The sequence below is a fragment of the Emydura macquarii genome, unplaced genomic scaffold, assembly GCF_026122565.2.
Source record: "Emydura macquarii macquarii isolate MOO-44397 ecotype Brisbane River unplaced genomic scaffold, CSIRO-AGI_Emac_v2 contig_2531, whole genome shotgun sequence".
Classification (NCBI taxonomy): Eukaryota; Metazoa; Chordata; order Testudines; family Chelidae; genus Emydura; species Emydura macquarii.
In genome coordinates, this window is record NW_027132668.1 from 49396 (window position 1) to 75493 (window position 26098).

Sequence of the window (26098 nt, forward strand, 5' to 3'; positions counted from 1 at the left end):
TTTAGCTTAAACCACATTTGCACATAGGGTAAGCATTAGAAAAATGTGGCTGAATAAATACAGTGTTCTTTATTGTGAGCTGTCTTTAGTTAGATCAGGTTTCCTTTTACTACTACTACTTAAACTGTATCCTCAGCAAGAGGAGTCCTATGTATGAACTCCTAGTTTTGCATTTGAAAACATTTTCCATTAAAAAAATGAAACATAATTTCTTTGGTTACCAGACAGTAGAGAATGATGACAAAGAAATCAGCTTCTCAAAACAAGACAAAAAAAAGAGAGCAAAGAATAAAAAACCCAGTTTTGATGATGATGATGACAGTGAAGAAATGGAGGGTAAGGATACAAAATCTAAGAAGACTCAGAAACCAAAAACTGAAGCTCACTCTGGCAGTGATGATGATTGTGAGATATTGCTTAAGAAAAGCAAAGGAAGAACTCAAAAATCAAATAAAAAGCTGGACCTTTCAGAAGAGGATGAAACTAACGTTAAGAAAAGTAAAGAGAGTACTCAAACACTGTCCTCAGGTGAGAGTGCTGATGAATCAGACGAGTTCTCCCAATCTAAAAAGGGACAAAAAAAAAATCAAAAGGGGAAACCCGCTCCTAATGCTGAAAGTGCGGATGAAGAAGAAGAGCCTTCGTTCAAAATAAAAACAATGGCTCAGAAGAAGGCAGAAAAAAAGGAACGTGAAAGGAAAAAACGCGAGGAAGAAAAAGCCAAATTGAGAAAACAGAAAGAAAAGGAAGAGTTGGAAGCTGGTAAAGAACAGATAAAGCAGAAGGAGGTTCCAAAGAGAGCTGAAGAGGCAGCTTCTCCTGAAGCTATACCAGCTGCTACCACAGGGGAAAAGGGCGAGGCTTCTACAGCAGCAGAAGGTTGGTAATTTTAGGAGAGTAACATTTGGTGCAATCTTTCCTCTAATAATTAGTGAGCCAAACCACTGGCAAACCAGTGAATATGATTGCAGCTTTCTCCTAAGCAGTAATATTAAAGATGTTTAGTAGCTGTATATATTTCATTTTTTTTGTATGTGGTTCACCCCATGTCATTTTTCCTAGCCTGTATGTTGTCCGGGTACATAGAAGATAAGTGTCACATGGTGAATTCTCACTGCATTATATATTTATAGCTCTTTAGTGCAAACATAATTTTTCACCTCTTGGTTATTCTTAGATATCTTTTACGTGAACGCTTTAGAATCTTATCAGTATGATTTAAGAGTAACTTTTTTCTTTTTCACTATAAAATCAGAAACAAATGCTTCTCAGATCTGGAATTAAATAAAATGTAGTATTTAAAACACAACTTTATTATTTGGAGTCTTTTTTAAAATTGCATTTCTGACACCTCTGAGTATCTGTCATTTTCTTATGTAGCTGATGATAATGAAGGGGACAAAAAGAAAAAAGAAAAGAAGAAAAAGAAGGGTGAGAAAGAAGAGAAAGAGAAGAAAAAAGGTCCCAGTAAAGCTACAGTTAAAGCTATGCAAGAAGCCTTGGCTAAGATGAAAGAAGAGGAGGAAAGGGCAAAGAGAGAGGAGGAAGAACGCTTAAAACGACTTGAGGAACTAGAAGCTAAGCGTAAAGAGGAGGTACTGCATGTTTTCAGATGGGAACGGGTGAGGGGTAGAGAAAAGGTGCACTCCTGCTCGGTTTGTTGCAGGATTAAGGCCTTACTATGTATACAGTCAATACCTACTGAAGGTAGTGGAAGTCCCCCTTCTTGCCAGATATACATTGTTTTAATAAATCCTTGTAGTTTGATAACTGACTCCATAAATCATAAAAATAATGTTGTGATATTTCTCCGTGTCACTGTTTACTTTTGTAGGAACGATTGGAACAGGAAAGAAAAGAAAGGAAGAAACAAAAAGAGAAAGAAAGGAAAGAGCGTTTGAAAAAAGAGGGAAAGCTTTTAACTAAATCCCAGCGAGAAGCTAGAGCCAGAGCAGAGGCTACTCTTAAACTACTCCAAGCTCAGGGTAAGTAGTCTTGTTAAAAGTCTTTGTGCACTTACTGCTTGAAGCAAAGTTTGCCAATTCTTTCTTCTGTTGCCTAGGTCCAGTGTTGCTTTAAGCAGAATACACAAAAAAATCCCATGTGTAAAACCAGTGTATTTCTATTTCAGATTTATTAACAATAGCTATCCCAGTATCTCTAGGTGTTTTTATGTTTCATATCTATACAACCAGAAGGGAAATTGGCTAATACATTATATTTGCTACTTTAATCTATATATCAGTTACAGCCAAAAATAAATGCCAATGAAGCATCACTTTCTTGGACATCCCAATCTCAAAGACCAGAAATATTAGATGAGTCTTGCGCATGTCTTGAAAATAAATAATCTGGTTCCTGGCAGACTAAGGGAGGAAGTGAATTCCAGAGGCGAGGGCCCTTGCCTTTAAATCCGGAAGGAACTAGCTTTAGTGCCTCCCCGATCATAACTGCACTAAAGAAGTTGTCTCTTGGGTGTTCAGGACCCAGTCATTTGGGGACTTGGACAAGAGTTGTGGGAATTTTTTTAAATTGGGGGAAAAAAAACTCATTAAGGCCCAGGGTTTTTGTACATTTACTGCTGTCGTTAATAAGTAGCTTTCTCTGAAATCCTGCTGACTCATTGCAAAATTACATACCTGTGTGTAAACTTGTCAGGTCTCAAACTTTGCAGGGTTGGGTCTAGGTAGTAATTGAGTGGAAGTCATTTAAGAGGAACCTAGGGTGTTGCAGCAAATATTTGTGGTACTTCAGTGGCAATCCTCTTGCACTACGTCAACTTTCTACTATCATGCTAGAAAGTTAACTTACAAAAAAAAGGGGGGAAGAATGCCACTGAAGGTCCCATCTCTGATGAGGTAAAAAATGAAGCACTGATCTTCATTTTTCACTTATAACTGGGAGCATTTGTAACTTGGTACGCACTTACGTAACTTCAGAAGCATGGTACTTATACCAACAGGCAAAATACTACCTACTGACTAACCTTAGCTTTCTTTAAAAAAAGAGAGGAGGCAGGTAAGAGGTCTCAAGGTCCTGAAAATAAGTTTGCTGGCAGGCCAGTTTGAAGTGAATTCCAGAACAGATGATCCTTTACTGATGATGCCTTATCACCTAGTAAATTTGAAATGTGTATGTTTGTGAGACCACATGTAAACCAAGTTTCATAGCCAAGTACCTAAAATTAGACTTCTAAGGATAAGTGGCCTGTCCCCGTTTTTTTCCAGAAGTTATGAGCACCCACAAATACCACATGAAATGCATGTCATTGGCATCTTGAAAATCAGATCACTTAAGTATCTAAATATGCACTTAGCCTAACTTTGTGCAGGTCTGAAAAACCTTGATCTTTAATTTAAACCAAACCTTACCTTTATTTTAGTTTGCCACCTTGGTCACTAATCTACCAGGTTAGTTCTATTCATTGTAGTCCTTGCAGGATTCTAATTCTCATTTTGCAGGTGTTGAAGTGCCATCCAAAGATTCTGTGCCAAAGAAGAGGCCAATTTATGAAGACAAGAAGAAAAAGAAGCAGCAGCAGCAACAGGAAAACAAAGAAGGCGAGTGTATCCTACTTCTGCAATACATTTTTACTTCATATAATAAAGTCAAAATCAGTTTAGTCTTTCATTTCGCAAAATTATTTTGCTATTACTATTGACCATTGACTAATGCATCTTCATTTTCTTTACATCTTGTTCACTAACAATACTGGTAACATACAGGTGTATTGCAAAGCAAAAAAGACTTATGTCCCCCATACACATAGGTTCAGTAGATGGCATCATGATTATATGGTTTGAGTTTTTAACTTTTTAAGCATCAGAAATATCATTAAATTTAGAACTCTATAATCCCTGAAGTGAAAAAGTAGTAAAACTTTATCCTAAAGATATAAGAGACTATTTTTTGTGCCCTTTATCAGTGAACCTGTAAAGAGTGCCAGGTTGCTGATGCGGAAGAAAGCCTTTTTGCACTCCGAGAATTGGTAAATGTTAACTTTTAAAGTCTGTCTTAGATCTACTTATTTGTATAATTACTAGAACTTTTGAACACATAAAACATAACACAATTTCTCGTTTGTACCACAGAATTTATCTCCCTTTATTCAATGAAAAAGAATGTACTCTTTAGCATGTGTCACTTCTTTGTCACTCTGGTCAAAATTACTCTTTCATTGTAGTCCCATCCATGCACGACAAGATTATTGTCATGCACTTCCTTTGATCTGTAATGATCTTCCACCAATGGCCATGGAAGATTTGCGCAAAGACTGAGGATAGCATGTGGCGTGTTTTTTTTTTTTTTTTTAAAACTATAATCTTCGATTACCAAAACTATTGTCCTGGCAGAAAGAAGGATGCATTTTGCGGATAGGACCAGCACTCTTTGCCTTTTGGCCATTTGCACATGCAGTTTGCACTTTATGATTTGCAAGCACAATTGTAATAATTGTGTGTGCAGATTAGGCACATAGTGTACATAAGTAGTCTGAGAATCTGAATCTGATCATTAGGTTTGAGAGCGAAACACACTATTGAGGATGAAGGGGAGTTGGTGCCTTATGTGAGCTTTTTCTAAGACCATGCTGTAGTAGTTGTACATTTGAGGTTTTTTAACACAATCTTTCCAGCTAATTGCCTGAAACTTTCATCATCCATAAAATAAATAAATATAATGAGGGCACTCACATTCTGAAACATTGGAGTCTGTCAGAGCAGCTGGATATACATATCTCATGGATTGCATGTGCAGCTAAGTGTTTGACATTCCTGGTTTACATTTCTCCTATGCTTATGATTGTTACAGCTTTTTCAAAATAACATCAATTACATGCCAATAAGAGTTTTGAGTGAAATATGGATACAACTTTAACATCTAAAACATTCTTTGATTTTTTTTTGTCTTTTTTAAATCATGTTGAACTCTAAATACCTATTTTTCCTTTATGAGAAGGATAATGATTTGATAACTGAGAAAGCAACCACCAACTTAAATTACATTTTAATAAGTATTTATTTGCTCCTTTTTTTGGTAGGCACATGGAGGAGAGAGCTGGCAATTTATTTGTATTATTACATCGTATTGCATCTTTCTGACGGATAAGGGGAACTGATAGGTGAATCTTGATTTTTGAACTGGTGGTAATGAAGCTTAGCCAGTAATTGACCGAACAATTATTTATCCATTTTTCAAGCACATTTACATTTTTTGAGAAATACATAGCTTTGGGAACTGTGTTTATTTAACCTTCTGTTTTAGATCAACAGGTATGAGTTCATACATTTTGGTTTGATCTTACTAAAATATAATGGAGATTCTGTTTTCTTGGTAGTAGTTTCCATTTAAAATGTGGTAAAATGTGTCTAACCAGGTTGATAGTGTCCCGAGTCTATGCATTATTCTCAGAGAGAATATAGCAGTAAATTTGTTTTTCCTTGCAATCTCAGAAACCATGGAGGTGACCTCCCCAGCTGAAGAAGTTGTAGAACTAGTTATACCAGTACAAGAAGAGATTCCTGTTTCAGAACCAGGTTGGTGGTAATATTAAACAATCAACTAAAAATGGTAATAAAACATATGTTGCCTGGCATAGCCATTTAAAACATTCTTAATTAGAAATTTCAGAAACCTCTCACCTGCACTACTAGGAGAGTTGGAGTCAGAGCATATGTGGGATTGGGTGGGTTTTGGTTTTTTGGTCCTCTTATTGTCAGGACAACTAGATTCCAAAGGATTTATTTTCACAAAGGCTGAGCAATGTGTATGGATTGGCTTATGAAACCAAACAGGCATAGGGTGGGAATGTACTCCACTGGTGTGCAGAAAACAAAAGTATTAAGATGTAGCCTTTGTAATGGGAAGTATCAAACACGATTGTCCTTTACTGATTGTGATGAATAATAGATATAGTGACGATAATAAGCAGAGCCATGCTTCAAGCAGCAATTTGGAGAACTTGCTACATTTTTTAAGCTCATTGCTGCAACATATCCTGGTTCTTTGGTTTCTATGGTTGAGCAGGAATTCTATAACCACTCCACATCTCCCTTTATACTAAAAAAATTAAAACTTAAATTATAAACCACTGTATATACGCACAATTCACAATAAAACTTCAGATTCCTTAAAAGTGTTTGTACTACTGTGTCCACTTATCAATTGCATTTCAGTAGTCCTGAGGAGTATTCTAAAGATCAAGTCTTTGAAAAGGTCTGGTCAGTCTTCCCAATCATGTTCTCACATCTGTTGAGTTTGTACATGGAGTCTCCTGTGAAGGGGCTCAAGTCCTGACAGAGTACCTGCAGGTCCCAGAACCTCTATGTTGTATTGAGGAAATATTGCCGACAAATCTGATACCTTTGGACAAGCTCTTTTTGTATCTTCACTAGGTAGGATCTGGGAGTTTCTGACAAGTTCTGAACAATTCCAAATATCGGAGTTTTTGAGGCAAATTTTGTTCCCTGGTCTCAGTTCAGGTAGTTCTTTTATTCTGTGCCAAACATAAAAATTCATCAATAACAAAACTTCAATTTCAGCATCCCGTTTTCAAAATTTCTTCCAGTCAGACCACTTAGGTTTAAGCAGTATCGGTGCCAAAGGTCACGATGTTCTTTGTCCTGTTCCCATCAGAAGTTCTGTGGGAGATTGACCAGATGCAAGCGGTATTGACGGTTATGCCAGGAGTGCTTTATATGGGTCCACTGACTTTTGCAGAAGTTGTTTTACTTGCTCTCTCCATCTCCCTAGTACACTGAGGGTAATGTGGGCTACTTCTATGATGATCAAAATCAAAGTTCTTATGCTAGGAATGTTTCAGAGGTAAAATGTAGCCCATTAGCAGACATGAGGACTTCAGGAACTCCATGTCTTGCAAATATTGATGTTAATTTTTGGATGATCTATATTGATGAGGTCTGTATAAAGATAGCCAAATCAATTTATCTAGAAAAGTAATAGATTACAATATTGTATGTATGTCTTTTCCAGGAAAAAAAAAATCTGTGGCTACCTGCTGCCAAGATCTGTATCTTAGTAGAGAGTAATGGTTCTAGTGGTTTTTTTGTTTGTTTGTTTGTTTGTTTGTTTTTTCATTTTCCCCTTACATATCTCGCTGTCCTCTACTGAGGTCTGAATTTGCCTATTCAGACCTGACCACTATATGGATTATTGTATTTGTCCTTCACTTGTTTATACCTTGGTGTCCCCCGTGGATTTTGGAGAGCATCTCTTTTTAAAGTACCATACTGATAAGAATACTTTTTGTTCTTTCAGAAGCAGGCCATTGGCCATGTGCGAAGGTCATTTACATTCTGCCAATATGGTGGTAGGTCTGTTGGAATTGACTCCTTTGACTATGAACTGCAGTAATAAATCTCAGCTGTTTTCCCCTTCTTCCTGGCACCTCTTATTAACTTTGGTCCTTTCATATATTAAATTAAAAAATAAGAATGGCCATACTGAGTCAGACCAATGGTCCATCTAGCCCAGTATCCTGTCTTCCACAGTGGCCAGTTCCAGGTGCTTCAGAGGGAATAAATAGAACAGGTAATCATCAAGTGATCCATTCCAAGCCTCTGGCAAACAGCAATCCCTGCCTAGCCTGGCTAATAGCCATTGATGGGCTTATGTAGTTCTTTTTGAACCCCATTATAGTCTTGGCCTTCACAACATCCTCTGGCACAGAGTTCCGCAGGTTGACTGTGCGTTGTATGAAGAAATACTTCCTTTTGTTTGTTTTAAACCTGCTGCCTTTCATTTGGTCACTCCTAGTTTTTGTGTTCCTTATTTACTTTCTCCACACCAGTTATGATTTTATATACCTCTACCATATCTCCCCCCTTTAGTCGTCTCTTTTCCAAGCTGAAAAGTCTGTCTTATTAATGTCTCCTCATATGGAAGCTGTTCTATACCCCTAATCATTTTAGTTGCCCCTTTCTGTACCTTTTCCAATTCTAATGATCTCTTTTTTGAGCTGGGACGAACAGATCTGCACACAGTATTCAAGATGTGGGTGTACCATGGATTTATAAAAAGGCAATATTATATTTTCTGTCTTATTATCTATTATCTTGTTATATATCCCTTTCCAAATGATTCCCAACCTTCTGTTAGCTTTTTAGATTGCCAATGCAGATTGAGTGGATGTTTTCAGAGAACTATCCACAATTATGCCAAGATCTTTCTTGAGTGGTAACAGCTAATTTAGACCCTATCATTTTATATGTATAGTTTGGAAAACATAATCCCATGTGTATTACTTAGCATGTAGCAACATTGAATTTCATCTGCCATTTTATTGCCCAGTCACCCTGTTTTGTGAGATCCATTTGTAACTCTTCAGAGTCTGCTTTGGACTTAACTATCTTGAATAGTTTTGTATCATCTGCAGATTTTGCCACCTCACTGTTTACCCCCTTTTTCCAGATCATTTACGAATATGTTGATATTCTCGTCCCAGTACAGATTCCTGGAGGACACCACTATTTATCTCTCCATTCTGAACACTGACCATTTATTCCTACCCTCTGTTTCCTATTTTTTAACCAGTTACCGATCCAGGAGAGGATATTTCCTCTTATCCCATGACCACTTACTTTGCTTAAAAGAGTTTGGTGAGGGACCTTGTCAAAGGCTTTCTGAAAAGCTAAATACATTATATCCACTGGCTCACCCATGACCACATGCTTGTTGACCCTCTCAGAGAACTCTAGTAGATTGGTGAGGCATGATTTCCCTTTACAAAAACCATGTTGACTCTTTCCCCAATGAATCGTATTCACCTATGTGTCTGATAATTCTGTTCTTTACTATAATTTCAACCAATTTGCCTGGTACTAAAGTTAGACTTACCGGCCTGTAGAGCCTGTTTTAAAAATTGGCATCACATTAGCTATCCTAATGTACCTAATTATGGTACAGAAGCTGATTTAAATGATAGGTTACATACTACAGTTATTAGTTCTGCAATTTCACGTTTGAGTGCCTTCAGAACCCTTGAGTGGATACCATCTGGTCCTGGTGACTTATTACTATTTAATTTATCAATTTGTTCCAAAACAATGGCACTAATGTCACCTAAAAAGAATGGCTCAGACTTGGGAATCTCCTTCACATCCTTAACCATGAAGACTGATGCAAAGAATACATTTAGTTTTTCTGCAATGACCTTATCTTCCTTGAGTTTTCCTTTAGCATCTCCATCATCCAATATTCTATCGTATGCCTCTTTCACTCTGAAACAGAGATAGGCAATCTAGGCTAGTGAGTAGGCCACATGGGTGGCCCTCCTTTATCTCAGTGGGCAGCAAGATAGAAATCGGTCATGTGCACTAACCATGACCCCACCAGCAAGCTTAAATACATTTAATATAGGCTGAATATTTCATAACGAGTTATAGAAAATGTTTGTTCATTCATATATTAATAGAATTTTCATCAATTTCGAATAGTAAAGACAAAAGAAATATTTATTTACGCTTTCCTTACAATACATCATACTCAATGCAACGTCTAGTTGGATCTGTCCACCACAAGCTCTCTCAGATTAGGAGTCAGGGATATGCAGGCACATCACAATTCATCATTGAGGTTTCCATCCATTAGTCTGTTGCGCTTCTTGCATTTGATGCATCCCATAGCTGAAAATGTTTGCTCACGTGTATTTGTTGAGCCAAAGATTAACATCAGCTTTGCAATGAAATGCTGTAGAACTTGCCTGGGGATATTCTTCCAAAGTTCATATATACCTTCCCTCTTCAGCTGGTTAATTTCATCTTTATCCAGGGCACAAATGTGAAGGAAGTTTGAGGAGGAATTACTTTTATTGACCCCAAGCCTTTGACATACTGTGACAGATTGGCTCGAATCAAATTCAAATGGATTTGAGAGCAACGAGTGGTGGAAGGGCTTCAGAACACTCAGAGAAGAGAAGTGGTTCTCAAAACACTCTTCCAGTGTAGACAGCACTACCATGTGAACTGATGAATCATATTATTTGCTTCCTTGATCAGAGCATTTGTCCAGCATTTTTTTTACACTTTGGGAAGTGAGTAAAGTCACATGACAGTAATTGAGTGGACATCAACTGCAACTGTCACATGAATTTTCTGACACTAACAGTTAGTGTAGGCAAGATGTGATTCTCTCCTCCCCCTCCTCCCCTGCAATGACTCATTCAATGTGTTCAGGTGACCAGTGATGTCGGCGATAAAAGACCCATCCAAAATCCAGTTTTCATCTTCTAACTCTGGGTACATTTGAGATTTCTGAGCAAGAAACTGCTTGATAGTTGGTAGAAGTGCCAGGAGGCGGTCCAGTACTTTATCACGGCTTAGCCAGCGCACTTCGGTGTACATGACGAGATCTCCATATTCTGTTTCAGTTTGGTCCAAAAGTTCCACAGACTGATGGTGATGCAGAGGGCAAGTGTGAATGAAATTAACTATCTGTACCACTTTGTCCATTATAGCTTTGTCTGTCTCCCTTGTCAAGTTTAGCACAGAGCACTTCTTGGTGTATTATGCAACGAACACCAAATATATCAGGTACACAAGCTTTCAGCAAAGCCACAGATCTGTTGTGTGTTCCTGTCATAGAGGGGCACCTATCTGTTGTAACTGATACAGTTTTTTCTGAATGTAACCCGTGCTCTTGGAAAAAATCAGTAAATGCCTCGGGGGAAAAAAACTGAGCCCTGTGCTCGCCTGTGTACTCTCAAGAGATTTAAAAATTCTTCTGTAATGTTTAGATAATTGTCAGTAGAACTAACCCAGATGCAGAGCTGAGCAACCTCATTAATATCTTTGCATTCATTCAATGCTATACTTGAATGTATAATTCTGAAAAGCTGCTTTTCCAGATCGGCAGCTATGTCATTCACTCTGCAACTCTCAGTACGCCTGCTGTGTTGAAGACATTTAACACATCTGATAATTTCCTCTTGGTTTTTAAATCCATCAGATAAAACATCTGAGGATTTGATAAAGCTTTGGTTCACTAATTCGCCATCTGAGAATGGCTTTCCATTTTTTTGCAAGTAACCAAGCAATATGAAAACTAGCCAAAGTCACTGCATCACTCTCATTTAATGCTCGTCTAAGTACCTGCTTCTGTGTTTCATGGTTTCCTTCAGATTTGAAAGTTGTCCAGCACATTGGGGAAAACCTACTGGAAAATTCGCTACTTGAGAGAAATGGTGTTTCATGATGTCTCTGAACATTGTATTTTTTGGGAACTGATATCACCTTGTTGCAAATTAAGCAAAATGGCTTCCCTTTCTTGCAATAACAAAAGAAGCCAGCTCCCAGCTCTCTTTTTTACCATTCTGCCTTCGTCACCTATTTTCCTCTTTTTGGCTACAGCCACTATGGCTACACCTTCCACTATACCTTTTGATCTTGCACTTGAGTCTCCTTCATCTCTGTCACGCCACTTAAACACAAAGCGATCCATGATAAAATTAAGGGCAGATTACTGGCAAAAGTAATAGAGGTAAGCGCAACCACTCATGACCAGCAGCAGTAGCACACTGTCATGCTTAGTAGACTGAAATCCGAAGCGTGGCGCAGTGTTGCAATATTAAAAAATAAATACTATATGTGTAAATGTAATTAAACTAAGGAATTTAGTTAAATTAATCAAAATTATCAGATTTTGTAATTAAATATTAATTACAAAATTACTTAATATGACAATAATATAATATAAAATACTTAATTGCCTAAAATTCAACAAATTGTCAAATCAGTGCGCTTCTTGTCTGATTCTTTCATGCGTGGGAATGACTTTTAACAAAATGTCTCATGGGCCGCACTTAGAATTCTGATGGGCCACAGGTTGCCCACCACTGCTTTGAAATATTCTTTCTTTTCTTCATCAGTGAGGGATAGGGCACATAGGATACCATCCACGGCATTACCCAAGGCATAATGGCATTTACCTGGCATTCTTGTGCTTTCTTTGTTAAACCAAAAGCCATCTGGAATTGCTCAAATCTCCTGATCCAGCAAGGCTACTAACTGAGTTGCCAAAATCAAATTTCTGTAACAGAGCCATTTGTGCTATGTGCTCCATTCCTGTGCTGAGACAGAGTTTTGCCTTCTTCATGCTGTAGCTTTCACAGGTCTCTTCCCTGATTTTTCCGCTTTCCCCACTCATTCACCAGTGTTGCAGTTAGGGGGAGGGGGTCTCTTTTCTTTCCTTTACTCCTCCTGTAGAGAGAGATTCACCTAATTCTGATACCATACAGTGTGAAGAACTATATTTTAAGCAACATCTAAAGAGCTTTCTCAATGGAAAGTTCTGACATTTTTTAACTCCCCACTGCAATAATTCCTGATCTTCTCTGCTAACTATGGAGGACCAGGAGCTCTATAACCAAACCACAATAGATACCATGTGCTCTTGAGATTCTTGCATAATGCCAGTGGATCCACATAAGTGCAATGGAGTATTCAGACTCTATTACTTTATTGCTAATGATTGCACAGAAACCTGAGCAGCTGTATTCTTCTGGGCAAAATATTTGTTTTCCATTAAGCCTCTGGTTCTTGAAAAGGAAGTTCAGGTTCAAACAATAAATTTGTTTGAAACAGGGCTGGCACTGGCAAAAATTTTCAGCTTTGTGAGAGCTTGACTAAGTTTTTGATATACTTTATACATCTGGATCAGAGTAAATAGAGTTTCAGATTGATTTTCTTGGCTGCCCCCTCAGTTGTAGACTGAACTGTATCCTACAGACCATAAAAGATAAGGGGTGGCTGTGAGGACACCAAGACTCTGAAATTTGCTTCTCCTCTGGGTCTGAAATAGCCCAAATTTGTTGTATTCAGTGGTGTTATAGCTATGTCAGTCCCAGGAAGTGTCCTGGGACTGACACGTCTACAACAAAACTTAAAAAACCCCAAAACGCACCTTGTCTTTCTAATAGCCCAAATTTGGTGACCTTTTGGACTCTCTGCACCCCCCCCCCCCCCCCAAAAAAAAAAAAAAAAAAGATAATGTAGTTTTTGAAAAGGTCTGAAAGTAAGCTTCCCATAGCAATAAAAGGGAGAGAAGAAATCTCTGTAGATGTCTGTCTGGCTGATTTCCTGTTGGAATGATTATTTTAATATTACTGGGGTTTTTGTTGTATTGTATTACTAATGTCAAGGACCTTACAGAAATAGTCCTAAGAGTCATGAAGAAACACTTTTTTTTGGTCCATTTTAAATCTAAATGAACATATGACCCCAACAACCCGAAACTCACGACTGGACCAAAGTCATCTTTTGCCCATCTTTGACACCTCTCTTACATGTGGATTATTATTAATTGAGGACTATTCTATTGAGAGCATGTGACTCTTGACACAGGTGCATGTGACATGGCAGCCAAATACTAGACTAACCAAGAAATCTTGTGAACGAGCAGAGGCCTTTAAAGATGAGTCCCTTGTGATGTAAGTAAACTTTACAGAATAGAAAAGGACTATCACAAATTCATTAGAAGGATGGATCTGTTGCCCAAAATTCTGGGATTGTATGATCTCACAAAAGGAGAGTGGATTTATTTCTTGGGAGCATAATGTGTTACTGAGGTCGTCTACATACACTAATATTGTTCGTATATTTTCCACTTTCATCCATAATGAATGCTCTTTTTGGGGAGCACATTGACACTGGAATCTAACGCATTACAGCGAAGCGCTAGAATGTAGTTTTGTGAGCTTAAAAATTTTAGCTGGCTCTTTGCCATAAGAAAAAAAGTCTCAAAATTTTCGTTGTGTTCATCTGCTGATATCTCTTGCACTTTTCTATAACATGGATATAATCCTAGTAAAGTCTTGTTCATATATGGAATTCTTTCAGTTTCAGAAGAAAAGGAGGAAGAAGAAATGGCAGATGCGGGATTGGATGACTGGGAAGCAATGGTCAGTGATGAAGAAAGAGAAAAAGGTGGGTGTGTGAGAGTAAATAGAGGTTTGGTAATCTTTTTGTATCCAGGACAAGTTTAACATTGTTAGTTAAAAGTATGTGCTGATTATTGTGACCATATCAGATCTGTCTACCCATCTTTAGTTAGAGAATTGTCCCGTCTCCCTGCCCCCAGGAGAAAAGGAGGTGAAAGATAAAGCAACTGTGATCAGGTCTGAGTTTAAGATTTTTATCATGATCGACAACTTTTAAAAATTATTCAAAATTCCTTCCGAGTGAGAGTCTGTAAACATTTGTGTGTGTGTTTGGGGTGAGTGGTGAGGAGGTTAGTTCTAGATTCACAAAGAAACTTAGGTGTGGGGACACTGAGTGTCATTGCGCCTGGGAAATAACTGCAATTGACGAACCTTGAGTTTGGGCTTAGGCTCCCTATACATGAATGGAGTGAGATAGGCACTTTGCAATGGGATTCACAAAAGCTTGGCGGCTCCAAGCTTAGGGGTGTGTACTAACCCCTTCCCCTCTCTCTATCTCTGAGTCCTAAATCCAGGCTGCAGGGCGGTGCCTCCCTTTGCTTGGGATTCTTAGCTGCAATGCAAAGCCTCTCAGTTTTAGGCACCTATACTGTTTTAACAAGGTCAGGAATGAGAGAGAACGACGACTACCTCACTCACCTGGGGTGTGGGACACCCCTAGTTCAAGTCCCCCTTCTGCCTAAACAGGAGAAGAGATTTGAACTGATGTCTAACACCTCGAGTGTGTGTGCCCTTACTTCTGAGCTATGGGATTCTGAGGAGAGGCTCCCTCAGTCTCTCCTATTGAAGTTGTTCCACTGTGGATAAATAATGAAAGAATCATGGGGCCAGAGAGAGAGAGCAAATATGAGAGTGATTCTGTAGTCTTGTGGTAAGAACATTCACCTGGAAGGTGGGAGTTCTAGGATCCAGTCCTCAAGCTCCAATGACTTTTAAAAAGTGTTTATCCACAGTGGAACAGCTTCAAAGGAAAAATTGACTTTTCCATAGCTCAATGGTTAGCGCACTCACCTGAGAAGTGGCAGATCCCAGTTCAAATCCCTTCTTTCCCTCAGGTGGAGGGGGCCTTGAACTGGGGGGGGTCTCATCCCAGGTGAGTATCCTAGCAACTGGACTAAAAGTTATGCAGGAGATATTCCTGCTCTCCCCCCCCCCCATCTGTTTTGTGTAAACTCACCTATGACGGCCTGATCCAATGGGCAAGGTCTGAGTATGCTTACCAGATCGGCCCCTGCAGATATGTTGAAACATCTATCTCTCCCTTGTTTATGCATTGATCTGGGGCTTGGGCATCTGTATGCCTGATGTGGGGCTGCAGTGCACATGCTTAGAGGCAGAAAACATAGGAGCCTAGGAACTCTTACTGCAGAAATGTAGGGATGCCAAGTGAGTTTAGGCACCTACAGAATTTGGGGGCAGCTGAGTGGGGGTTTTGTGATCTCATGGGGGCCTGATTCTGGTATTTAGGTGCAAAAGTGGCAGTTAGGCACCCAAATCCTTACGTGATTCTAGCCCTTACTGCCTAAGGTGCAGCGTCTTGATAATCTTTCACCTGAACAAAAGTTCATTGCTCACTGTTTGTTTGTTTGTTTATTAGTTTGGAGTTGACAGCAGCAATTTTTACTGTGTAGTTGCCAACATCTAGAAACTTGAGACATGTTTTTCAAATAAACAAGGGATTGGTGATCTGAATGTGCAGGAGACCTTGTGTATTTCAGTAAATTTTAAGATTTTTCTCATCATCCCTCCCGCCCCCCCATCTGAAAATAACCAAAATTTCCCCAGGTGAAAAAGTGTCTCAGGGACTCCAGACTGGAGCTTTTCTGAAAATCTGTACTTTCATCTATGCATAGACCCTTCTTTCTTGCTCTACCCTGTAGCATAGCTCTCCTGTTTTCCATCTAGGAGGAGGATTCTGCCTAATATATAACTTTCACCAGTGCAGAGTACATATTCCTGGGAACCTGCATTGGGCCTCTGTGCTTCAGTGGAAGTGGCTGTCTTGAGCTCCCACTGAGAATAGCTATGAAGTGGCTGGCTTGGTGTGTTGAACTGGCATATTTGTGGGAAGTCAGCAGGATAGCAATGAGCTGTTCCCATGTTGCCTGAGCAGCTGGAGAGGTGGTGTATGCAGCAATGATAGAGTTGCTGTCAGCTGCCCAGTCCTTGGGACACTGACAGAGGCTAAAAATGGTCTGTGTACTGGGAATTGATCCCATCCCAGTCAAACCAAGATTGTTAATTCTTGTTCTTCTGTGCATTCTCTTGGTGGATGTGGCACCCCTTGGCAACAAACTGTGGGATCCTCTTTAAAGTCCCATCTGTTGTGGTGCGGTATAAATGAAATGAATAGGCAACAGGTTTAAAACTAACAAAAGGAAGTATTTCTTCACACAACGCACAGTCAATCTGTGGAACTCCTTGCCAGAGGATGATGTGAAGGCCAAGACTATAATGGGGTTCAAAAAAGAACAGGTAAGTTCATGGAGGACAGGTCCATCAATGGCTATTAGCCGGGATGGGCATGGATTGCCAGAGGCTGGGAATGGCCGACAGGATGGATCACTTGATGATTACTTGTTCTGTTCATTCCCTCTGAAGCACCTGACACTGGCCACTGTCAGAAGACAAGGTACTGAGCTAGATGGGCTGTTGGTCTGACCCAGTATGGCCGGTCTTATGCTTGGGTGCATTAGTGCCCTCTTGTGATGTTGATATTTACCATCTGAGGGCACAGTGGGAGTGCAGCCCCAACCATCTGAGTTCTTTCACTTCAGAGAGCAGAAGGGGATCCTCTGCCTTTCAGCTGTGATACCTAAATTCTCACATTTAGCCCCTAAAGATGTGGTCTAGCAGTAAGAGTCCTACCCCATCACAGGCAGGTATCCTTGTGGTACTGGACTGTTTGTTGCAATTCCAGTCCCATTGTAACGGGTAAGAAACCTCCCTTTACTGGGACATTTAACTGGAAAATATGCTTTTTCTTTAAACTATCTTTAAAATGTTTTAGTCTTGACCATTTTTAGTCAGTCAGATTTAGTCACTTCTACACTAATTTCAAATTCCTTGAGTTCTAGAAACTTTCATAAACATCTTTCTCATGAAAAATTGATTGACTCCAAAGTGAACTTGTTAGATTTGGAGCGTTAGTTCTTGCCTGCACTAATTGTGTGTATTTATAAGTGAAGTGCCTGGTGTGTATTTGAATTGAGCCATCTTATTCCTCCAGATATTTGGAAAAGGGCTCCTTAGGTCAGCAGGGATCTTTCTTGGTGAGTGCACTGACCATATTGCAGTACTTTATTTTGATTTTTCACTTATGCTGCATTGACTGGCTCTAAACTTACAAGTTTATTCCCATACTTAGTGCAGCTGACTTATTCCTTCACCTGGATAGATCCAAATTAGTCCATGTTATGTTTATAGAAGGAAACCTGATCTCAGTTACTAAGTTTCTTTATGGTGGTTTTTTGGGATGTGATATTGATAGAGTATTTTACTTTACTCTCCTCTTGCTAGAGGGAAAACCTGTTCACATTGAAGTCAAAGAACATAATGAAATGGAGGAAGAGGAGGAGGAAGAAGATGAGGAGGATGAGGATGAGAGTGAAGAGTCTGAAGATGGAGAAAGTGAGGGAAGTGAAGATGAAGATGAAAAGACTTCAGATGAGAGAGAAACAGAGTGTCAAGCTGTTGGAAAACAATCAGTAGAGAAAAAGCCAAGTAAAGAAATAAGCTCCGATTCTGAATGTGATTCTGATGATGATCGTACAAAAGAAGAGCTTGCTTATGACAAAGCGAAGCGGAGAATTGAGGTATCTAGATGCAGCTTTGTCTTGAGAAGCTCATCTGTATGTCATGAAAATTGTTGTGGATTTTATTGAACCTTCAACCATATTTGTCTAAATATATTTTTAAAATAATAGCAGTTCTGTGATTGTAATATGTGAAGGGATGAGGTAATATCTTTCATAGGACCAACTTCTGTTGGTGACAGTGACAAGCTTTTGAGTTCACAGAGTACTTTTTCAAGCATGAAGCTCGGGGCAGCTGCTCCTTCACTTCAGCTGGCACGAGGGACTAAATGACCTCAATATTACTGAAGCCTCAAGGACCCCCTGTAATTTTGCATGTCCCACCCCCCCCCTTTTTACCTCCCTGCCAAGGGGGTCATGCACCCCAGGTTGGGAACCATTGGTTTAGCAGATGAAATAAATTATCCCACTAGTTATTCTCACTTGAAGCTTTTGCTTTTTAAATTGCCACTGGGAATGTTACCAGTCTGATGAAAGCCATCTAACTGAGACCGTTTAAGTCAATTTAATTAGACCTGGATTCCCACATGCTAACTTCTAACTCTGATCTTTAAACAGTGCTAAAGAGCTGGGCAAAAGGCCGAGCTAGCCTTAGTGCAAGTAGATTAGCTCTCAGGACCACAAATGTGCACTCAGAGATAAATAACCTAGCCCAGCATGTACTGAATCCAGATGCAGACCATGAAAATTGTACTTTGACTAGGAAAAACATCTGTCCACATAATCTGCATAACCATCCCCTGTGCCCCATTGGAGATTGAATTGTAATGAAGGCTTTGTATTCAGTAAGCCATGGAGAGAGTGCAAAAACTCTGCCAGATTTTTCTTAAGGTGCTGCTGAAAACATTCGATAATTCTCCACTTGTTTTTTGTAATACTTGAAATATAAGTCTCTAGATTTGAACTTGTCTTATTTTATTCTCATACTAGAAACGACGTATTGAAAATAACAAAAATGTAAACACAGAAAACCTAAGAGCACCGGTTATCTGTGTACTTGGACACGTAGACACAGGGAAGACCAAAATTCTAGATAAGGTAAGATGCAGAATGTGATGGCCCTTGTGCATCTTCATTGTCAAGTTTCTGTAATAGTTTTTGTCAATAGTGCATCTTAATAGCTACTGCTTGAAATAACTTGTAATAATGCTTATAAATGTACAACGAAAGACAACTTTCCTAACACAAAGTCCATATATGACATGCTGGGAAAGGGACCTAGATAGACAAATTACCCCAGAGGAATGTGGTTTGCTCTGGCAAAGAGGACCAGCAACTTCAGTATATAGCACAATAAAGGAACACTTACTTAAGATAATGTTCAGTGGGACCTCAGACCAGTCAGGTTAAAAAATAGAAAGATTGAATGGAGATAAAGATTGGAGAAATTGCGGTGAAGAGGAGACTTTTATGCCTTTATGTCCAGTCATTAAAGAGTACTGGGGTACTACAATTCATAACCAATATCACAAATTATTGGATATTTGTCAGATGATCCTTTGGTAATCCTCCTGGGGCTTCCTAGCAGAAATGAAGAATTAAGCATGAATGAATAATAAGAATGAAGAAGCAGCTAGGCTCCTGATAGCCTTCCATTGGAAAAAGAAAAGAAGTCCAACTCTAGAGGAATTGGGGGGGACGAAGGGAGGTGGTAGTTATGGGAAAATTAATGTACCAAGTAAAACAGAAGACAGATACTTAAGGCTGGTTCATACCGCGCAATTCGGTGGCAGTCGACGGGAGTTACGCAAACTACGCAGAGTAGTTTGCATAACTGACGTCGACTGCTCTGCTTCCATTCTGTGCGCTGTTCTCACTGCGCTGAGCCAACGGGAACAGTGTTCCCGTCGGCTCAGCGCTATGCTACTTGAGGGGGTGGACTTACTCAGTTGACTTCCTGATTGATTGATTGATTGAGCAGGCCTCACTGGCCGCTCAATCGATTAAGAAAGATCAATCTGGCGGTGGCGATTTTGCCGCCGTCAGTCTGAACATAGCCTTAGATATTTGCCTACCATTTATTTAATACTCAGAGTACTTTTACCTGCAAAAACCACTGTGCCTGTATTGCGAGGTCGGCATGCAGAGCAGAAACATTCCAGGGACTGCACTGTTCCTGTAAGCTAAGGGTGCTGTTTCACCCCCTCCCCCCTCACCCCACTAGCAGAGGGAAGCTGTTTTCACCACTCCTGCTCCCTTCCCCCAGAGCCCAGGAAAGAGAGCTCCCTGCTGATGCAAGGATGGAGCTGGAGTGGGAGTCAGCTGCGCTCTGGAGGAGTTTTAAAGGGCCACAGCCTGTGCACTGATGCAGCCCAAGCTTTGCCCGTGGCTGCACTCCTGGATCCTGCCAACACCTCTGGGAGTGCAAGGGGCAGAGGAGGGAGGGGCGCTGGCAGCAGGCTGGCACCAGCCCCCTGTCACGTGATGCCTCTGGAGTGTGGCAAGCAGTGCACTGAGCAGGGCGAGCCCTGGGAAGGGCCGGCTGACGGCTGGGTCTTGTAGTGCCCAGGGTGCAGGGCAGGCCCTCCCAGTTCAGCCCAAAGGCAAGAAACAGGAATAGGGTAGGGAGCTGCTTGCAAACCAGGCAGTGCTGCCAGGTGCCACCTTCGCAAAAAATCTCTCCCAGCCTCAGCTGGAAGACACTGACTGCAGGATATTGTACCATAATGTTTTGTTCAGAGTTACGAACATTTCAAGTTATGAACAATCTCCATTCCCCAGGTGTTCTTTGAAGTTCTAATGTAATCCCAACCCTACATACAAAATGATGGGGTTTAAATTAGCTGTTACCACTCAAGAAAGAGATTTTTCGGGTAATCATGCATAGATCTCTGAATACATCTGCTTAATGTGCAATGGCAGTCAAAAAAGCTAACAGAATGTTAAGAACCATTAGGAAAGGGATAGGTAATAAGACAGAGAATATCATCATGTCACTACATAAATCCCCGTGGTACCCACATACCTTCACTGCTGTGTGCAGTTGTGGTTGCCCCATCTCAAAAAAGATGTAGTAGAATTGGAAAAAGTACAGAGAAGGACAGGGGTATGGAATAGCTTCCATATGAGGAGAGTTTAAAAAGAGTGGGACTGTTCGTCTTAGAAAAGAGATGACTGAGGGAGGATATGATTCAGTCTATACAATCACGAATGGTGTGTCAAAAGTGAATAAGGAATTATTTATTTCTTCACATAACATAAGAACCAGGGGTCACCCGATGAAGTTAATAAGCAGCAGGTTTAAAAACCAACACAAGGAAGTACTTCTTCACAGTCAATCTGTGGAGCTTGTTTGTGAAGGCCTGAAACAAACTGGGTTAAAAAAAGAACTTGATAAGTTCATGGAGGATAGGTCCATCAATGGCTATTAGCCAAGATGGTCAGGAATGCAACTCAATGATCTGGGTATCCCTAAACCTCTGGTAGCCAGAAGCTTGGATGGAATGACGGGAATTGCCCTGGTCTGTTCACTCCCTTTGAAGCATCTAGCACTGTTCACTGTCCGAAGTCAGGGTACTAGGTTAGATGGACCATTGGTCTGACTCAATATGGTCATCATTATGTTCTTAAACCTGTTAATGCTTCCTAAATAGAGACCTAGTTTAAAATAAATACACACACAATGCAAAATAAATGGAAAATAATTAATGTTACTTCCAAGATATGATTTTAAATTCCCTTCCGTAAGCGAGTTCCCATTTCTATTGTTTTCCCTGTGCATTCAATTCTTCCATTCTTGCTTTTGTTTTATAGCTCCGTCATACTCATGTACAAGACAGTGAAGCTGGTGGTATCACTCAGCAAATTGGAGCAACTAATGTTCCCCTTGAAGCCATTAATGAGCAAACTAAGATGGTAAAAAATGTAAGTAATAGCACTTCAAAGTTTGATTACTGTCTTTTCAAAAAACTCTAATCTGCCATCCACTCCATTCTAGAAAGTGCATTTATGTGTATATATGTTGATTCTATTGATGGAACATTGACATTTGGTTAGAAATTGGGATTACTCTTGGAAGTTAAAATATACTCAGTAGGTATTTTTATGAAATCTCATTAGAGAAATGTAAAATGGTTATTTAGGGCTGGTCTACACTAGCAGTGGCGGTTGACAGGAGATACGCAAGCAACGTAATGTATTTTACATTGACATACTGTGGTGTCTTTACAGCACTGCATCGACGATAGATGCCGTTCAGTCAATGCTGCCTTCCGTCTTTTGGGGAGGTGGACTAATTGAGTACCGGAGAGCATTCTCTGATCGACTGAGCAGGTCTACACTTAATCGATGCCACTGTGTCGATGCTCTGGTGGTGTAGACATGCCTTTAATTCCAGTGCATGCATTCACAAGCTAAATTTATTAACGGGCAACAAGCTTTACTATATAAATCTATAATGTTAGAAAACAGATGTTGCCATTGAAGATCACTTTCCAAGGGACAATAGTTTTCCTTGTAAATGAAATATTCAAATGAAATGAAATATATTCATGTTACCTAGATAACCACTCAACCACCTGTTTTTTAATATTAAAAAATGCACTCCCAGTACATTTGTCCAGCATGAAGAACAGTTACAAGTTGCAGGAGAGCTGCTGTTAAAATCTGCAACAGCAAATTAAATCACTTTTAGAAAAGTGTTTTGTACAAAACTATTCTTGAAAGTATTTAAACAATCTACTGGGACTTTGTTTCTCAGATTTAGGAAGTACAAGATGGTTGAGATGGCAAAAACTGTCAGTTTGTTCCTTTTAGCTGGGTTTACTGCAGTAGAACTCCTAACTTCATGTGCCTTCTCTAAACAATAGCCCAGTTTCTGAACAGCTAGGAGATTTGTTGCATCAAATACCATTTCTGAAAGTTTTAGTTTTCCTTTAAGCAGTGTCCTTATGCGTGCCCCACTTCAAGATTTGCATGTGCCCACGGACTCTTGATTGGAGCTTTTTATCAGCAGTCCCTGCCCGTGCCCTAGAGATCCTTATTCTCTGGTATGAGCATATGTGGGGTAAGGGCGGACCCACCACAATTGCAGTTCCTTCATAGCTGCCTGTGCCTCGAGATGGAGTCTCACTGTGTCCGTTAGCTAGCTATTTGGCTTGCTTCCTCTTTTGCTTATTTTTTCTTACGATTTTAGGCAGTTTTTAATTCTTTTTCTGTTATTTAGCACAGTTTGTGCTTTTTGGGGAGTGAGGTTTCCCCTTTTCCTTCTTTTGTTTTTGTTTCCCTGGTCTGGGCCTTTGTAATTCAGGTCTTGATCCACAGCCTCAAGGAAGGGATTATGTCCAAGACCCCAGGCTTCAAACCCTGTCAGACCTGCCACAGGTCTTTCCCTCCACACCCACACAGTGATGGACACTTGAGCTGCCTCCGGAGATTGGGAGAGTCTCTCACCTCCTCCAAATGTAAGATCCACTTAAGATTTAAAAGTACATCTGAAAAATTGAGGGAGGACAAGATAAAACTCCTGTTGGAATGTTCCCTGTGACCTGTGGGGTCTAAGTCATCCCCCTGTAAAATGGACTCCATTGCTCAGAGAGCCCCTGCAAGTGAATCATTGCTGTAAGCAAAGACCCAAGGGACCCATAAGAAGTGCCCTGATTGTCAAAAAAGAGACCCTGTTCTGGGGAATAGGATAAAAGAAGAGGAAAGTTGCCTTGTCAGTCTGGATCTTGAGAGACCTCATGTACTGACAAGGGTACCACGAAGCCCCTGACTTCTCATCAGCGAGAAAACAATGCCATATACTGAGAAACTGTCTGTTGAACTTCAATGGCACTGAAGTCAGCACTGCAGCCAGTGCTTCCGAAGCACAGTGACTCTAAGGTAAAGCCAAAATGGTTGTCAATACCACCTTTGATAGCCAGCAGAGGAGTGCACACACATTGCGCTTCAGTACTGTCTCCAGTACCACCCAACGTACTAACTCTTGAGGTCCTTATCCAGAGTAGCCAAAACTGTCCAGGCTCCTTTTCCACAAGGATCTTTTGGATCCTGGAAGAACCTGAGTTACCATTGCTCCAGTGTACCAAGAGAGACTTCTTTGGTACTGACTTATCTCCTGGAATCAAACTACCATCTGGTATCAAAGCAGTCACTGATTTCACACAAACCTGTTGAAGTTACTGAGAAGCATTTCTGACTGGTACTGACATATTCTCTGGGACCGTCTCACTCCCAAACAGACTCCACCTACAGTGCTTGTGCAGTTACTAGATCCTTTCTGGTCTCCCATACCCACTCGACCGCTGGTAGCGGCACCACTTGCCCCTCTGATGGACATGGGAGATGACCTCTCATCTGATTCTGAGGTATCTATGCAAGGCTCTTCTATTTTTCCATTCCGTCCTCCCTTGTTGCAGTGCATGCTGACGAAGATACCTTCTGCCGGACATATATCCAGCAAACCAGGCAAGGATAACCCTGAGATCCTGTCCCCTTCCCTTAGATCCCTCTTCAGTGGGCTTATTGGAGTCCGTGGGATCCTTTATGATGACGAGCTGTACAGGGTCCCATCTTGTAAGAGAACGCATCAAAAGCAACAACTGCTGTCCTCGGACCCTGTTCCACAGGAGGAACTTGCAGATGAGCAAGAGCAATCAGAAGAAGAAACATCAACTTCTTTCCTGCCAGACAAGACTATTATGCCTCTGTCAGATTCTGGGGTTCAATCCAGACTAGCGAGGGGTTTTATCACCACCTGCCCTGCAAACTTGTGTGTCACAGCAGCAAAGCATTGTGACTCTCCCAACCTGGGTCCCTCACCAACAGCCAAGCAGCATGCAGGTCACACCCTAAGTGTCTGTCTATAGCTGCAGCCTGCCAGCACACCCCAGTCAACACTCTGGTTTCCACCAGCCTTGGTTGCCACTTGCACCATGATATTGACAAATAAGTCATTAATTTTAAAATGATACCTTACAAGGTATGTTCTGTACACAGATTATTACAATAAAGTGTAGGGTGTGAATACAGGATGAATTTGATCACAGCCTTCACCTCCATCTTATACTGACGATTTCAAGGCCTTTCAAGACTTGATAAAACAGATAACAGAGACCTTGCACATAATGTTAGAAGACACGTAGGAGCCCAAACATTCCTAGTTGGACATCCTCCATCTATCTTCTCAGGGCAAAATTGCCTTTTCCATCAATGATGCTCTACTGGCAAATTCTTCTGTGTAAATAAACTGACAAAAATACTATATCCCACTCATTGGATCAGAGTATTTTTTTCTTACACCCTACACCTACTATCCTGGTGGTTGAGGCAGTCAGTGAATGAAAGAGGAACACACACATCCTGTTCAATACCATCCAACAAGGAGCTGAAATGACTGGGCCTTCTGGTGTGCAAGACTCTTCCTTTGCCCCTTTGCAGTTCAGAGTAGCCAGTTAGCAAGCCTTGATGGCAAAATATGATTTTACAAACTCTTGGAAGTTTTTATCTTTTATTGAACACCTGTCTTAGGACCAGAGGGAGCAATTTCAACTCCTCATAACAGAAGGCGAGACAGTCATCTACGCATCTCTCCAGGATGCTCTCAATGCCGATGATACAGTTGCATATTCCGTAGTTATGGCAGTAATCGTGTGCTGAGCTGCTTGGCTGCTGTTCTCTATTCTGTCCTGGGAGGTACCAAACACCATCAAGGACCATCCCCAAGCAGTTCAGTGATGTCACATATGGGTCCTTTCATCCACTAGAGGACGTTTGGGTGACGCTACAATCTCTGGGCATGTAGACGCCTGCAACAAAGAGAAAATGTAATAGACTTCAGATGGCTCAGTGCTGTCGTGCAGTCAACCACCAGCTCATGAGATTGGCTGAACCTTCCAAAAATAAGCCACATTTACTAAAAAAATAGCCATCTTCTACAGTTGCTTCCCAGTCAGTGATGGCTTCAAAACAACCATTTTGATCCATTGATTGAGGATTATGAACGGTCTTCTGCTCCAGATCCTACACTGCACCTATCCCCGTTCTCTCCTTATGGGGACCATCTCTCCCATTTTCTGCCTTCCTTGGAGCTTATCACCTTGGACGGATGGATCCTAGAGGTGATTTCTACAGGTTAGTCTATCCAGTTCAGTTCCCCTGCCCCATCACTTTTCAGGGAACTCTCTCGCAATGGTCTCTTGAGAAAGGAGGCACAATCCCTTGTAACAGAATTCCACATTTAATCAGGAGATTTACTTGCCAGTGTTTTATCCCAAGCCTCTCTCTTCAAGAGAAGAAGGTAGCCTCCATACGCTGGATGTAAGAAGGCTGTCACCTTTTACATCAATAGAACTAAGTCCTTTAGGGCTTCCCCTAGGCTCTTCATCTCTGT

At 40.6% G+C, this 26098-nt stretch overlaps 1 protein-coding gene across 1 annotated transcript in view; it reads left to right on the forward strand.

The window, feature by feature from the left end:
* Window positions 1-26098, forward strand: part of EIF5B (eukaryotic translation initiation factor 5B) — a 66058-nt gene that overhangs the window by 16448 nt on the left and 23512 nt on the right. The window contains exons 4-12 of the mRNA XM_067563552.1: window positions 225-879; window positions 1381-1595; window positions 1835-1985; window positions 3462-3560; window positions 5451-5534; window positions 13851-13937; window positions 17471-17766; window positions 18697-18804; window positions 21520-21630. Coding sequence (XP_067419653.1) covers window positions 225-879; window positions 1381-1595; window positions 1835-1985; window positions 3462-3560; window positions 5451-5534; window positions 13851-13937; window positions 17471-17766; window positions 18697-18804; window positions 21520-21630 — 1806 coding nt within the window. The remainder of the gene's footprint in view (window positions 1-224; window positions 880-1380; window positions 1596-1834; window positions 1986-3461; window positions 3561-5450; window positions 5535-13850; window positions 13938-17470; window positions 17767-18696; window positions 18805-21519; window positions 21631-26098) is intronic.